The following is a 17,232-nucleotide window of genomic DNA, read 5'->3' on the forward strand; positions in this document are numbered from 1 at the left end:
TTTTTGGTTTATTTTTATAAGTTAATTTCAAAAACAAATTTAATAAATAAATAAATAAATATATTATTTTAATGTATTTTAAAAAAAATATTACTTTATATAACATCTAAGATACTACCACACAGATCCTTGGCTTAGCAAAATTAAATTTTCCCGCCCAATTTTTAAAAATAAAATTAGGGTATGGCAATGGGCTCACCAAAATCTCTACAAATTTTAAAACCACCTCTCCTCCTCTGCAGAGGTCAGTAAAGAATGACAACAAGTCCCAGTCCCATGGACATAACGATCCAAAACCCCATTGAAACCACAGCCATAAGCCATGATCTATCCGATGGTAATGGCGTGGCTTTGCCCTCCTCTTCCCCTTCCCCCATTCTTACCCATCGCAAATTCCTCGTTTCTGGTACCCCACCTTTTTTCTTCCGTTTCCAATTTTATATATGTTTTTTTTTCTTTTGATTTTGAAGCTCCTACTTTTCTTTTTTGGTACAGTTGAAGTTTGCTTAAAACCCTCAAGCACAGCTCGCGTTGAAGATGTGCGGTTAGCCGTAGAAAGGTAGGTTTGATTTCAGTTTCTTTTGTGTTTTTGCGGAGGTCTTTTGTTTTATTAATTCTTAAAAGAAAGGAGGAAATTTTTTTGGTTTTCTCTTTATTTGATAGAATGCTTGAAAAGAGGAGTTTAAGCTATGTTGATGGACCCATTCCTGTGCCATTTGATGACCAATTTCTCTTTGAAAATGTACAAAGAATCTGCGTTTGCGATACGGGTATGGGTTTTTGTTTCTTTACGTGTTCAATTTCCTGTTTCTGGTCTAGGGGAAAAGAAATGAAGGGTTTGGGAAGTTAATGCTGTTTTGGGTTCTGAGAATACTAAAACAATCAGCAGAATAATGTTCGAAAATGGGAGAAAGTAATATGTTTTGTCAATTAATGCTATTAATGTTTGTGTTGTAGATGAATGGGTGACCAACCATGATATTCTTCTGTTCTGGCAAGTCAAACCTGTTGTACATGTCTTTCAGGTACTATGAATCACTTAGGCTTGATGGGTTTTCTTCTTTCACTCTCTTTTTTTCCTTTTTGCTTTGCTCATTATCTCTGTTTCTATCAACATATTCTAAGTATTGGAATGTTTGTTTCTTTAATGGCTTTTTGAGACACTTCAACTTTTGTTTAGGGTATAAAAATAGGTGAACATCAAACAGTAAAAGCTGTTCAAGGTCGTAAAAATGAGAACTTGATTTGATATTTACATATTTCTTTTTCCCTGTGTAATGATCCTCTTGTTTCTTTGAATTTCAAGAGATATTTTGTTGAGTTGGCGGTTTCAAAATTCATGACTGCTGCCTTTTCAGCTCAGCGAGGAAGGACCGTGTGAGGAGCTAGGTGGGGATGGCCAACTTTCTAGCTTTAATGAGTGGATTCTTCCAGCTAAGGAATTTGATGGCATGTGGGAAAGGTTTGCTTGAAACTTCTGTTGTTTCTAGTTTTTCAAGTCAGTTGATTTTTCTTTTTTAATTAAGTCAATTATGTAGGGACTGATGGCATCGTAATTTGCTATTTGTAGCTTAATTTATGAATTTGGTCTCAAGCAAAGGTTATTGCGGTATGCAGCCAGTGCATTGTTCTTTACTGAAAAGGGTGTTGATCCTTTTCTTGTTTCATGGAATCGGTAAGGAAGCTTTGTTTAAAATGATATGTACCCACAGGTCATTCAGACTAGTTTTCTTGCCACTGAAATCTCTAGTTTGAGGCTGTAGAAAGAGTCTTAACCTTTTTACCTGTAACATTCTTCTTTCAGTGCACTGGCTTAATTGCTAATGCAAGAATCTGGGATGGGATGGAAACTCAATACATGGAAACCACAAATGCATTTACACTTATCCGAACCATATTTGGAAAACTGCTAATGTTGAAATAAAGCTGTTGCTTCTTCTAATGTATCATGATTGAAAATGATGCTTAAATGATATATCAATTATGTTTGCAGCCTTATTCTTTTACATGGACCTCCAGGGACGGGGAAGACTTCTTTATGTAAAGCATTGGCTCAGAAGCTATCAATACGATTTAACTCCAGGTTTATACATAATCTTGTCTGATGAACAAAAATTATTACATTTCATTTCATATTAATTTCTGCTTTATGCTTCCTCTTTAATCAGATACCCCCAATGCCAATTGATTGAAGTTAATGCTCATTCTTTGTTTAGCAAATGGTTCTCTGAAAGTGGCAAGCTGGTAAGTCATCAAGCTGTATAAGCTTTGAGAAATCCCTACCTCTGGAACTAGCTTATTCTATTCATTGGAAATCTTAGTTTTATAACTCTGTTTTCAGTAAGACACAACTTGTTATGGCTGAGATTTGATCATTTGTCCATGTTTAAAGTCAAAGTAATCTATGTTTTTTGGTACATCTATGCTCCCATAAGGATATAAAAATTGTTATCTTTATTGGATCTCCCGCCCCCTCTCCCCCCACTATCACACACAAAAAAAGCTATCATGGCAAAATTTTGTTTGTTTTGCTGCTTTGAGAGGAAACGAAAAACAGATCATAATTTTTTGTGATTATTTTGCTTTCCATTGCAATGGGAATTGCTTTTTACTGTAGTTTTACTAGGAATCACCTTGATGCATTTTTCTTGTTATCTTGTGTGAAATCAAATGGTATAGAATTTGTAGACTTCATATCATTTACCTTTCCAATGGCACCTCAGCTCGTGTCAAGTTCTCAACCCACTGATCTTAATTTAGTTATCTACCTTCTTTGGCTGTTGAATTCAGGAAAATCTTAAAACATCTATATTTGTTTATTGGAACAGGTTGCAAAACTTTTCCAGAAAATACAGGAAATGATAGAGGAAGAAAACAATCTGGTATTTGTTTTGATTGGTGAGATTTGTGACGACATTATGTTTTTTAATATCCAGTACTGAGCTCTCTTCATTGTAGCATGTCATATTTTAGATTTGGTTATGCTGCAGATGAAGTTGAAAGCCTCGCTGCTGCTAGAAAAGCTGCTTTATCTGGTTCTGAACCTTCAGATTCTATTCGAGTACTGTACCTGTCTACTCCCAAATTAATGCCTGATTTCTTAAAGCAAGTCACATAATAATATATGTGAGTAGCATGTTTTTTTATGAGACATGGAAGTCCAATCTTTAATGGCTTCTGCTTGTCAAAATATGCCCTACAGGTTGTGAATGCTCTACTAACACAGATGGACAAATTGAAAACATCACCAAATGTGATCATCCTGACTACATCAAATATAACTGCTGCTATTGGTGAGCCAATGACTTATCTCAATATCAACCAGTTTTCTAAGACTTCCATGCTAGCTTGAATTCCATATTCTACCTCTTCCAGAGAGTTTGGGGATTCCCTCCAATATAATCGATGGAATTCAAAAAACTCATGCATCTCTTCTGATAGGTTTAGATTTTGGACCGAGCAGGAAGAACATTGCATATATTGGTAGAATGTATTGACTTGGCAGTTATTGAGTTGCAGATATTGCATTTGTTGATCGAGCTGACATCAAAGCATATGTTGGTCCCCCAACTCTTCAAGCTCGTTATGAAATTCTAAGATCCTGTTTGCAAGAACTCCTGCGAACAGGAATAATATCAAATTTCCAGGTGTCAATTCGGTTTCAGTTTTCAGCCTCTCTATTGATTCCTCAATATCTCTAACTCTAACATCGTTACATGGACTTGTAATGGCACGTTAATCTCATTACTAATGAATGTTGCAATTTCTGTAGGACTCTGACTATCTCATGCTTCCAAATTATTCAACCTTGAGAGAGAAATTAAACGCACCAGATATTCAGGAAGCTCAGCCTGTGCTGCCCTTTTGTAAGCAATTGCTTGAAGCTGCGGAAGCATGTGAGGTGAGCAGTCAAATTTTTCAATCCCTGCTGAATCCTGTTAATGATCAAGTAATTAACCGCGTGGCTTCTTATTATCCTATGCAGGGAATGAGTGGAAGATCATTGAGAAAACTTCCATTTTTGGCACACGCAGCTCTTTCAAATCCAAACAGTTGTGATGCTAGTGAATTCTTGTGCGCAATGATAGATACAGCAAGGAGGGAGCACTCTGAGCTACCTGAATCCTGATTAATGATTTTTACTCCATCTGAAAAATGTGTCAAATGCTAAAAAAGTACACAACTACCTTGTATTTTAATGCAACTCATGTCCCAGCATCTTTTTTATGTGATTTCTGTCCGCGTTCAGGGACAGTCATAACGTGATATAATTAGTTATGTAGAGAAGTTAAATCTTTTTTGCCTTTTCCAGCAATTGTAGAAATAATATTGAAGAGAACTTCCCGTGTAAAACAAGAAAAACTTGCTTTTGGTGGTAGCTTTTTGTGCATTAAATGAGTGGGTTGTATATTAAAAAAAAAAAACAATCACACCTCACCACACTTCTGTACCAAGCACCCTACAAGTGTTATGTTACTTCAAAATTCCTTTTTGAACGTCTTGCAATAGTAATAAGCCCCTGCATTCTCTCTCTAACATGGCCCTTCTTATGCGAGCAAGTGCATCTGCTAGGTGACTATTTGGAGGGCAAATTTATCTGCTAGTTTTTATCCCACGCAACGAATTATATCTACTGATAAGCAGGTCATCGCAGCTAATACATGGGAGCAAGGTTGTTAAAATCACGATTTTAACATGGTACGGAAAATGCAAAACAAACTCGGATCGTAAAAACGGATCGTAAAATCGTAAAATCGTAAGGAAATTTAAAATATATTAACAAAAAATTCATGTTTCAAATACATAATTCAACAATTCAAGAATCAACTCAAATCAGCCATGTAATCAATCAAAACATTTTATAATTGTAATTAACTTTTTGTTATACATAACAATTCACAAAACTATAATACTTTCAATGTGCTTCAGTACATAAACTATACAATTAAATTTTTTGTAAAATCATTCCATCATTCCATTAATAAAATCAATTCCATCATTCCATCCTATACTGAAATGGCATCCTAAAATCATTCCAATTTCCACAGTCCACAACCCACACTACACAGACACAGAGCAACAGGCAACAACTAATTAATTCAATTCAATTCAATTCAACAGTCCACAATATACTGATGAGGGACAGAAAAACATTCCATCAATTCCATTTAATTCATTCCATCAATTCAATTCAATCCAAGGGACAGAAAAACATTATAAATGGACAAATTACAGGACCGACATAATCATTCCATCAATTGTTATTCAAAATCATTATTAGGACCGGCAAAATCAACATTCAAAATTTGTAATTACAAGATGAGGGGAATGTACAATTACAGGGCAAAATCAACTATTGCAGTTTTACATTTTAAAGGCTGAAGATACAATTACAGGGGAACAACTTACGGTGAAGAGGAGTCGTTGATGATGAAGGCTGAAGAGGAGAGTGATGTCGCCTGCTGTTGTTGATGAAGAGGAAGTCGCGAGCTGTTGATGATGGGAAAGAAAGGAGATCGTTGCCAGCTTGCCGCTGTTGATGAAGATTGAAGAGAAAGTCGTGAGCTGTTGAGGAGATCATCGCCGCTGTTGATGAAAAGGAAGCTGCGACCGTGAGCACTGATGACTGGAGTGAAGAAAGAGAAGGAGTGAAGACTGGATGGTGACCGTGACTGTGACCGTGATTGTCGCCGCTTTTGTGATTGCTGGTTGGTTAATTAGAGAAGGAGATTAGGGTTTTGTTCGGTGAAAAGGAAGAAAGAGATTTGTTCCGCGCGATGACTGGAGTGAAGAGTGAAGACTTTGAAGAATTGGCGTGACTGTGCATTTACACAGCCAATAGGCGCCGGACAGCTGGAGCATGGGGGAACAATTTTCTTCAGTTTATGCGTTTCGGTGAAATCACAAAATCGGTCCTGAAATCGCGATTTTTTGCGATTTCACCCGATTTCATCCATTTTTTATTTTTTCAAACGATTCAGCACGCAAAGCATGTTTTGACTCATAAAATCATACGATTTTACGAGTCAAAACGTGATTTTAACATCCTTGCATGGGAGTAATGAAAAGGGATGCAAGCTCGTTTCTGAAAATTAGTAATAGCGTGAAATAGAAGGTTTCAGCTATCTTAAACTAGGCTTCAGTTATCGTGTCTAACATGATTTGTTTCGTCTGCACTAGCTCGAGCATATTATTTGATGCAAAGTCACTGAATTTTCGAATGCTGAGATGCTCTTGGTGGATTTCTACTCATTTTCCTTACACAATTATAAATAGATCATTAAAATAATAAATGTGTTTTTTTTTTCTTTTTTTGATCTTAAATTCTTTGAAAAAGATGCTGAAAATAGTACAAAAATATCAAGAATATATATATATATATATATATATATATATATATATATATATATATATATTCTTGGTTTTTTCAAAAAAAATTCAAAAATAGAATCAAAGATTGAGTAACAATAAACTACACAATGTTTCTAAAAATGTTTTGTCAAATCAAGATGCTAAATTTTTAAGTTATATTTGGAAGGTATTATAGGGAAAAATAGGTACTAAATTGTTGTTTTCTACTACTTGTCATTTACATATTGATGGACAAATTGAAGTAGTGAATAAGACTTAAACTTAATTGTTAAGATCTATTATCTAAAAGAACTTGAAAAGTTGGGAAGATTGCATGTCATTTATTGAATTTATATATAATTGTAGTGTGCATTCTACTACTAAATTTTTACCGTTTGATTCCTTTACCTATTGATTAAAGGATCTCTGTTTTGATGGTAGTAGAAAAGGATAGATGGTAAAAGATTTGTATGCTAAGGTATGACAACACATAAAGAAAAATAAGCAATATGCATATAAAGCCAATAAAGAAAGGAAATTGTTGAGATTTGAATTAGAAGATTGAGTTTGGGTGCATATACAAAAAGAGAAGCTTCCTAAGCAAATAAAATCTAAGTTGATGCCAAGAGAAGATGGTTCTTTTCATATCACTAAGAAGATCAATAATAATGCTTATAAAGTGGATCTTCTGGGTGAGTATGAAGTTAGTGCTACGTTTAATGTATCTGATCTCTCTTTATTTGATGTAGGTTGGGATGATACGATCCAACTCATACCAAAAAAGTCAGTGGTAGTTCTAGTAGGCCCAATCACTAGGGCTAGGGCAAAGAAGTTAAAGGAAGACTTTAATGGGTTTTTATAAGACACATTAGTCAATATGGACTATAAAAAAGCAAAAACCCAAAAAGAACAAGCCTTAATAAATTTGATTCATATTCAAAATGAGTTTGAGGACCATAGGTTTTGGTTAAGGGAGTAATTTGGCATCATTGGGCTTGTTTTGTCAAGTATTTTGTGTTTTCTAATCCAATAAGAAAATCATGAATTATTTGGAGAAAAGAAGTATAATATATAGACGAGATCTAATTGGAAGAAAAATTATACTCTACCTTGGACACTGAAAGTGGAGGTAAAATAGGATTATTAGGACAAGAAAATTCCCTAGTCTATTCTTCAAAGAATGGTGGCGGCACCATAAGATAAAATTTTAGAATATTTATTTTATTATTTTCATGTTATTTAGTTTTTGGGTTATTTTGGGCCTAGTTTCATATTGAGTCAAATGAGCCCATTAAATTATCTTAGGGGTTTACTTTTAAGAGTATAAATACTCTTTTGTAAGACTTAATTTTCAAATTGGAATACACATTAATTGTTGCATATTGAAGCATAAAGAATAAGAATTTTTCTTGCTTGGTTCTTGATTGCACTACACTCTTTAAAGAATTGATCAATCTTTGTTATGATTTTATACTTCTTGTGCTCATCTCCAGATGAAGATGTTGTGTAAAGGTGGTTATTATAGTTTTAGTGCTCTAAGGCAGATCATTCATTGTGTTAAGCTCAATTCTCAATCTTAAGCATGAATTAAAAAGATCTTAGGTTCGTGAATTCAATTAAATTTCACTGGGGTTGGCATCATCTTGCTTATTTTCTTGAAATATCATGGATAAAAAATAGTTTTCATTATTATATAATCAATTTTAAATTCCTTTTTCACCAAACACTTTAATTTGAAAAACCTTTTGTAGGTGCTTTTATTGTCAATATTCACGACACACTTTATAATTTCTTTGTTCAGTTTTTTCTTTTATTTTATCATTAAGGAAAAGAGGAACCAAAATGAAAGAAGAAAAGGAAAAAAAAAAACAACTTTCTGGTGGCAATTAGAATCTCACTAGCCATCTTCTTGTGCTATGATGCGGGTTAGACAAAAATACTTTTAGCACAAAAAATAAAATCAAAGAACAAAAAACTTAGATGACTAAAAAAACAAAAGCATATTGATTCAAAGAAAACTTGGACTTGCAGTAATAATGTATTTTGGATTTCTAAAAAATTAATTCAAGATATCATGAAAACCAATTCAAAATAAAACAAATTCTTTTAAAAAAATTAATATGACATGTTTTTTTTTAAGAAAAAAATATTAAGACAACAATATATTGGATCAATTTAGACTTTTTCAGCCTAACTTGTCAAACTCGTGATTCAGGTCATAGAGTCTATTAGGTTTAATAATTTTTCATTTAAATTTTTTCTACCTAAATATATGATAAAAAAGAATATAAAAAAGTGGAAGAAAAAGTGATGAAGTTAAAAGGAAAAAAAAATCAAGATGATATTTAAAAAAAAAATATTGACAAGATTAATTATTGAATCAACTCGAGTTAACTTGTTAAACCTATGATCTAGGTCATAAAACCGTGATAATCTTGTAAAAAGCAACTTGCAACGAACTAATCCTACATAAATTAAAACAAGATATACCATGAAGACCAATTCAAAAAAAATCAAATGCTTCAAAAAAAATCTCCAATAAGACATCTTTTTTAAGAAAAAATATCGAGACAAAAATATATTGAATCGAGCCTGGTTTTGTGACCTAGCTCGTCAAATCTATGACTATGATTATGAAATTTATTAGGTTTAATAATTTTGTAATCAATGATAAAATTGAAAGAAATAAAATTAAAGGACTTAAAAAAAAAAAAAAACTAGGTGCACGATTCTAGACCAAGTGGCCCTGCACACCTGGGCCTCTAAAAAAGAGTCGAAGTGCGCTAGCCTTTCAACCCAGGCCCGCATACCTAGGTCTATTTAAAAAAAATAGAAGGGGAAGACGACCTATCATCCGCCCTATATTTTTATTTTTAGAAAACAAAAGCAAACGATAGTTCATTTGTTGCCTAGAATTCGACCACCACACAAGTGGCCAAAAAATCGGGGGGGATTTTATTTTTACCAAAGATTTCATTTGCCAACCACGTTTTACACGAAAACACCTCAAGAACACCATAAAACCTTCTATAAACCTTTTAACAACCCTAAAAAACCTGAATATCACTCGAAGTGGCAATCAATAATTTTGTATCTCCTCAAATGAAATCAAACAAATTTCTCTTCTCTTTGAAATCCATTGACTAAAAAATAATAAAGTTTTTAACAGTTTTGTTCAACTATGATTTTTTTTTTTGTGTTTCCAATTTTGATACCATGTTATTAAATTTCTCCTTTCTTAATAATATTTGGAAAATTAAGCATTTAATTGTGCATATAAAGATACCAATGGAAAAACAAAATTAAAGAAAAGAAAAGGCTATAATGTCTAAGTAACCAACCTTATTTTATTTTGGCTCTTAGTATGATTTGCCAAGTGTTCATTTGGTATTGCGATCCAAATAGAGGTTGGTCAAATTTTATTTATTTATATTTATTTTTAGATTATTTTGATGTGTTGATGTCAAAAATAAATTTTAAAAAATTATTTTAATACATTTCTAAACAAAAAAACACTTTAAAAAATAATTACTACCACAATCTCAAACATTGCAAATTAGCTTAAGGTAAATACTAGAAGACAGAAAGCCCCACCAGTAGTATCTTTCGAGCCCTCACCTTAATTATCTTCAATGTAAAGTTTCATCAGTTAAAGGGCTATTACTTTTATGGTCCCATTCTCCACCACCGCCCTTTTTTAACGGGCATGCTAGGTGGGTTAGCAATTATCATGGCAGGTGTCGGTCGTTATTTGGCTAATTTAGGAAAGGAGGCCCAAGGCCTCAGCTTATTAGATAGATTGATAATCCATTTAGAGAGAGAGAGAGAGAGACGAGCTAGTAGAGCTAATGTGAAATAGCAATGGTGGACCTCAAGTAGAAAACCAATAAAATAATCATTTGATTGACAGGGAATGTAGTTATGGTCCACTAATGGATTGGCTCTAAGTTATGTGATTGTTTAGCTTCTCAAGACAAACATATAATTGCATGTCTAAGTTCGAGACCCTATGGATTTGGGATTTCCATCAAATGATAGCCTAGCAATTATGGGTTTGGATTGTTTTTTTAATTTCCATTAGCAGATTTCATGTTAAAATCTTAAAAGAAGGGTTGAAATTTAAGAAGTACTACTATCCCATAATTTCTTCTAAGATCAAATGAGCTTCTCCCTGAGAACTACCGAATTGGGTAGTTTTTTTATTGGCTTGTGATGAAAAGAAAAAATAAAACGTTAATTGATATGATAATGTTAATTAATAAGATAATCCTTAACACTTATCCTAAAGTTTATTACGGTCATAAAGTGTTCTTTTTCATGAACATTGAAAGGCAATACAATTATAATCTATTTGACATTCAAATTAATATTTACTTGTTATGCTTTAAAATGTTTTTGAGACAATAAGAATATTCACATGATAATGAGAAGATTATGAGTGATTCTAGAAAATCAAATTTATTTATGGATGATCAAGGCTCTCTCTCATACCCATCGATTATTGTTGTTTATTCACCTAAAAAGAATAATAAAAAGTTACTATATAAATAGTGTTAGGACTCTGACATATGAAAATAACAATACATAACTAAAGAAAACAGGGTAAAATAAAAAATAAAGCATATAAGAATTTATGTGGTTCATCCAATTAGGCTATGTCCATAGATACATATAAAAGATTTCACCAAAAAATATAGGTATAAATAAATAAATAAGCCTTGCACGATAAATTTGCATTTAACAGAAATAATTCACAGATTGAGCACATAGCTAAAAAAAATACAAAACGCAAAGAAAAAAATCAACGTACGAGGGGTCCACAAATAAATCAACGAAGATCCCTAAATCTTTTTAGAATTTTTTGATATCGAAAAGGGACTCGTTTGGCCAAATATCAAATTAGAATGGGCATAAAAATTATGGTCAAGGCATAAAGGTGTGTTTTGCCAAACACACCCTTAGTAAACATAATTTGGGTCGACTGGGCTTTATCCAGCCCATTCTCTCTTCTTCTTCTTTTTTGGGGGGCTGGGTCTAGCCCAACCAGTATGGGCTGGGCTGGGCCTAGCCTAGTCACTGGCCCAAACTAGTGACCCGGATGGGCAGTAGGCACGTGTGAATCAACTCACATGTACATTGCACAGTGCAAAGGTAATTAATTACCTTCGCACTGTTTTAAACATTTAGATGAAAGAAAAAGCAGAGTAGGAGAAGAGAGTGTTACCTGGCGAAGACGAAGACGAAGGTGATGGTCCTAACCCTGGCTGAAAAATGTTCTTCTCTCCCCTGCTCCTTTCAGTCTCTCCTCCTTATGCTCTAGTGTTTTTTTTTAATGGGTTCTCTCCTCTATTTTCTCTCTTCTGTCATCTCCCTTACTTTTTATTTTTTTCTCTCCCTTTGCTTTCGTCCCCAAAGCTCTATATTTATAGGGGACATGTCTAGTCTTCCCTCCGTGCATAGTTTGTCTCTGATAATCATGGCTGGAAGGGACGCGTTGGTGTTTCACTGGGACTTGGATACCTGAGCTTGATCCCTATTTTCCCGGTGGCAGTGATCTTCATGAGGATAGGGTTTGAGACTTCGTGTTTTGGTTGGATCGGGACACCAATAGTCCTGCCATTATTGGACTATTGGTGGTGGTTTCCTTCACGTTGTTGGCATGTCATGGCGGGGAAGGACATGAAAATTGACTGAGAAGCTGGTAACGGAAGTCATAGGCACTTCAAGGTGCCTGGTGGTCTGATCGGCATTGTTGCTTTGTCACAGGGAGCTTCCTCTGTTTTCATAGGGAAGAAGATGAAGAATGGAAATGACGAAACAACGTCGTTACTGACTAGGGCAGCCATTTCTCCATTTGGTCCTTGAAGTTTTTGAAATTTTGCATTCAAGCCCCTGATCTTTTAATTTTAAATTTTAACCTTTTTAAAATTAGATTAAAAAGCAAATGGGTCAAAATTGGGTTATAACACCAGCAATCCCTTTTAAAGTGTCATTTTATGTCACCGTTACAACATTTCATAGACCTTTTACTTCTTGATTTAGATCATCCTTATCCTTGACTCCTACTAAAGCTACGTTATGTTGATCTTCTTTTTTACACTAATAGCATGTCTACTTAGTATGAACTATTAACTTTATCTTCCTTATTTTTACACCTATTTTCTTTTCCAAGATAGTGGTTGCGACATTATCAAAGACTAGATATTGTGTAAGGATGTTATTTGTCAAATTGATAATAAGTTGGTCATATTAATCAGGTAAAATTTGAAGTACAAGCTCTACATATTTATTTTACTTTATTTTCTGACCCAACATAGTGAGTTATACAAATAGAGTTCTTATTATGTTGATGTGGTCAGTCACTAACTTGGTTTTCACCTTTCGAAGGTATATAGTCTCTTTTTAAAATAGATCTTATTGTGTAGAGACTTTGACTCATATAGTTTTGTTAAAGTATCCCGTATCTCTTTTGCAATTTTCTTTTCTACCACATTTGATAATACTTCATCAACTAATGCTAAATATATATTAGCAGTATCATTGTCATCCATCTCATTTCATTTGGCATTATCAGTGATTTTTGTAGGTTTATCTTCATTTGCTACCAAGCAAAATTCTTTCCTTAAAACTACCTTCAATCTTATCTTTTATAGTGAGAAATATTTTCTATTGAACCTCTTAATCTCGTATTTTATTGTCATCTTATTCATCGTGATTTGTTCAACTATCATTGTTTCACTTACAAATTATAGCGTATATGAAAAATATATTGAGTGAATAATATTTTCACAAAGTAAGTTTCTATGAAAGATTATAGGAGTCATAAACATTCTCATTTAAAACTCAATCTTCTTAGATAGAACTTCTTATATTCTATCTATTCACCGCACTGACTTTTTATGTGAATAGTACCATATACGTGAACAATATAACACGTGAATAAGAAATTCAGCCACATGGCTTTGATATTACTGTTAGATTGCAACATGTAGAAGCAACAATACACAGCTAAAGAGAATAATGTAAATGAGAAATAAAACACACAAGAATTTATATGGTGCACTCAATTAAGTTTTGTCCATTGACAGGTATAAAAGAATTACACTAAAAAATATGAGAATTACAACCACTCTATATTTGTTGGAGAATAATTAGCAATTTTTCTACCAATAAAAGTAAACACCTTACACACTCTCTATTTTAACCCACTCTCTCGTGGGATTAGTGTTTGTTCTTGACTTGGTGGAGCATAAAAGACTTTGGGATATGATGACCTATTTATATGGTAAGCATACCATCCTTCATCCTTCAATTTCAAAGTTAGGCATTGAAATGATGCATTTCTTTAAGTCAAAATATGCAGCTGCTCCACATTGTCGCTGTACTAGGGCTCTTGTTTGTAATTGTCTACTGATCCTACAAACCAAGATCTGGGGAAAGATAGTTTAATTATAGAAAAATTGATGTCTCGTTGAAGAGATCCTTATAATGAAGGATGAACAAGCCGAAAGAAAGAAGATTGGCATTGAATGAATTATACCATGTAGAAAAGATATTCACCCTTTTCTAATCAACAACACGGCTCAAGTGATAAAGGAGAGTCTAGTTTGAGAAAGGTGGCATTCGCCAAGCCATCAAAAAAGATTTGCACACATCTTTTCCCTTTTTATATAAAACAATAAACATGTTTCCTCATTTGTCAGAGTAGTTTATTGCAAATAGTTTAATATTTCACTTTAGTTAAATATATATTTTCTTAGTTAATTTTGTGAATTTTTATCTAATATATATGTGATTAGAATGAATAAACCACAATAATTTGAACTAATTAATTAATTAATTAATTAATTGTTTCATACTAAGCAAATGTACCCAAGCATGCATGCATTGCCGCACCTATCAAAATCTGGCTTCATGATCTGATCAGAAAAGTAAATTAGAATTTTCGATGATTAATATTCAAAGTCTTAAAAGAAGCCCTACTTGCCAGAACCTAGTCTTTCTTTACACGAGACCAAAACAAAAACGGGAGGGTGGAGAACCAAAATTTTCAAACCCTTAGCCTTGTAAAGATCTAAAAACCTTTATATAAAGAACTTAACACCTAAAAAAAGGCCCACAGCTTTAGGGCAACATGCTTTGCCTTCAAAAAAAATCCTTCGCTGTCCATCTCTTTCTTCTCTTTGCCTTTTTCCCGTGGAAACGTGCCGTGGCACTCCTGTACAATAAAGAGAGAAACGTGCATGCGGGAATATAAGATTAGCTATGGTCTCCATAGCATGCGTACTCCACGATATTACACAGCTGCCTCAACATAAAGCTTTCCCCCCTTCCATTTTAATATAAATGGCCACGCTTATATAGAAATCTTCATGTTTTTTCAGTCCCTTCTCTTCTTCTTCTCTCTCAAGTCTCCACCAAACTAGTAATTGCATTGTTCTTTCTTTTCCATTACCATGGTGGTAGCATCCAACTTTGTGGTGATCAAACCCTTCTTTATTTCATTCCTTCGACAAAGGCCATTTAGGCGTCCTACTCCTAACTTCCATGAGATGATGAGTAACATTACAGGCAAGCTAGAGGTCCTTCCATGCCATCAATGATTACATGCGTGGGTGCATCCATGCGAGGGGAATCGAGCATTCCTGGTCCGATTGATTACTACATTTATATGAATTCTGCTTCTGTAGCTGTACAATTATCATTCCTTGTTCATTACAGACTGCTCCTCTCTTCTTCTTCTTCGTTTTTGGTTTTTTCCCTGATTAAGCATTATTGATTTTCTTTTGAGAGTTAGGATTGTATCTGTAGTTGATTATATATCATCATAAGTGCTCTTGCAAAATTGGAAAAAAGAAAAAGCAGTTATATTAGCTTGATGATTAGTCTCTGTTGATGCCAACAGTTACTATTAGGCTGTAAGTGTTGTGTGCAAGTTCTTAATGTTGAATAAATAAATTTCATGTTCTACTCTCATCAATATACTCTTCTGTATTGCTTCTTCTATCTCTTTTCTTTTGCTCATACACACACACTTGTCTACTTATTCACTTCTAAAATGAATTTATCTTTTGTGATCATCAACGAGAACATATATATAGAATAGTATAGCTTTGTGACGCAAAGAAAGCTATAAACTTGAGTTCAAACTCGTAATTAACATGTCAACACTTTAATACTAGATGCAACACAATTAAAGTTCTAACACGTTTACACATGTTTATTTTTGTGTTTCAAAAATATTTTAAAAAAAAAATTTAAAATTATTTTAATACATTTCCAAGTAAAAAGCATTTCAAAAAATAATTGTTATCACACTTTCAATTAAACACGTCCTGTAAACAATAAGATAAGATGCAACACAATTAAAGTTTCAAAGGTCTATAGTTTTATTAAGCAAAAAGTCTAATAAAATCTGAAAACAAAAGCTTAAATATCCATAATTAAATAAATAGAAAACAATCTATTTAAAAAAAATAAAGTAATTTTAAGGGCCTGAAATATGGTCTGAAATTTCAAATGCAACTTTGAGAGTTTTCAGAGTGAAATTTAGTAGATTTGATCAGCAACAAATAAACTTAGACATGAATAGATGCTTGATTGATCCAAATTTATTTTTTTTTATGAGGAATACACCTGAAAATTTAAACTATAATTAGTTTAAGTTACTCTAATTGGACAGCATTTTGAACGGTTTGTGTTCACTATTATAATCCATAAAATCCTACGCTAATTATGACAAACCCTAGCTTTTTCATGTGACCTAAATATAGATAACGTAGAAAACATGACAGAAAGGATGGCTTGATGGCCTCCCGATTCCGGAAGTAAATGAGCTAATTTGGGATTGACAATAAATACCATCAACTTTTTCTTCGTTACAGTTTATTATATAATCAAATCATCATCACACCTTTTCGTTACGCTCATATATATTCTAAGAACTTTAAGCTAGCTTTGGTCTTTGCATATGCAAACCAGCTGGCCAGTGAAGGGAAAGGGAGGTGGGATTTGATGTCTGTCATTCGAAGATTGCTGCTCTACTTTTTTTATAAGGGGTGGGGATGAGGAGTACTTATTTCATTTTCACTTTAAGGTAGCAAAAGGAAATAGCAAGGCCCTTATTTGGGTGTTTTATTCCCTTAAAAAATTTTGTTTTCCGGCCCTAGGGCTGCCCCATACATGTAGCTTTAGGGCTATTTGCTTGCTAGGTGACGATATATACCATGATAGCTAGGGCTGACTCTCTCGCTTTCTTTGATCTCCACACCTCAAGCTCAATTTAAAAGGAACTCAAGAATTAGCCATCACTAGCTGACATTTAAACATGATGACAAGCTGTAGCAAACATTCCCTTTTCACTTTGCTTTCTTTCTTTAATCATGGAAAGATCAGCTAGCTTGACCAAGGGTTGGTATTGTGCTTACTGACCCTTTGGCAGAAGTCATCTGTATATAAGATCTTCTATGTTAAAAGATAAAAATTTGTTGATTGTTATCTCTCTCTCGTTATTCCTTTTTGATAACCTAATGATAGCTGTTAAGTAAAGCTGAAGTCTTAGCACATGTTTCGAAGAAATATGTAGGGCTCGTCTGTCTGTGGGGAGGGAGCCCCATGGTCTGGGGCCCTAAGGAATATTGACTGTGAAATTGAATTCTCTAGTACAAATTACAAATTATTGTCTTGATTTACAGGGGAGTTCATGATTTTTGTCTGAATTGTATTTGTGTGTGATGTGTCCTTTATCATCCAACTGTTGGGTGCATTGATAATACATACATACATACATACAATGCTGCTCTGCTGCTATACCAAAAAGATAAACCACAGAACAAGAATAAAGAAGAAGCCGAGAAATTAACCAGCTCGATCTGCTGCTCT

At 33.6% G+C, this 17,232-nt stretch overlaps 1 protein-coding gene across 2 annotated transcripts; it reads left to right on the forward strand.

Annotated features, from left to right (window-relative positions):
- Window positions 1-219: 219 nt before the first annotated feature.
- Window positions 220-4,378, forward strand: LOC7458059 (pachytene checkpoint protein 2 homolog). 2 transcript variants are annotated; one of them, XM_002318039.3, is made up of 14 exons: window positions 220-406; window positions 496-559; window positions 664-770; window positions 958-1,025; window positions 1,359-1,462; window positions 1,571-1,675; window positions 1,994-2,083; window positions 2,169-2,244; window positions 2,829-2,898; window positions 2,991-3,061; window positions 3,203-3,293; window positions 3,520-3,647; window positions 3,773-3,901; window positions 3,986-4,378. In XM_002318039.3, exons 1-14 carry the CDS (start codon window positions 256-258, stop codon window positions 4,127-4,129), a joined length of 1,398 nt encoding a protein of 465 aa, XP_002318075.1. In that variant the 5' UTR covers window positions 220-255; the 3' UTR covers window positions 4,130-4,378. The 2 variants fall into 2 exon arrangements, with proteins under 2 accessions (XP_002318075.1, XP_024438011.1); XM_024582243.2 differs by having other exon boundaries at window positions 2,217-2,244.
- Window positions 4,379-17,232: the final 12,854 nt, after the last annotated feature.

This window comes from Populus trichocarpa, chromosome 12 (assembly GCF_000002775.5).
Source record: "Populus trichocarpa isolate Nisqually-1 chromosome 12, P.trichocarpa_v4.1, whole genome shotgun sequence".
Classification (NCBI taxonomy): domain Eukaryota; kingdom Viridiplantae; phylum Streptophyta; class Magnoliopsida; order Malpighiales; family Salicaceae; genus Populus; species Populus trichocarpa.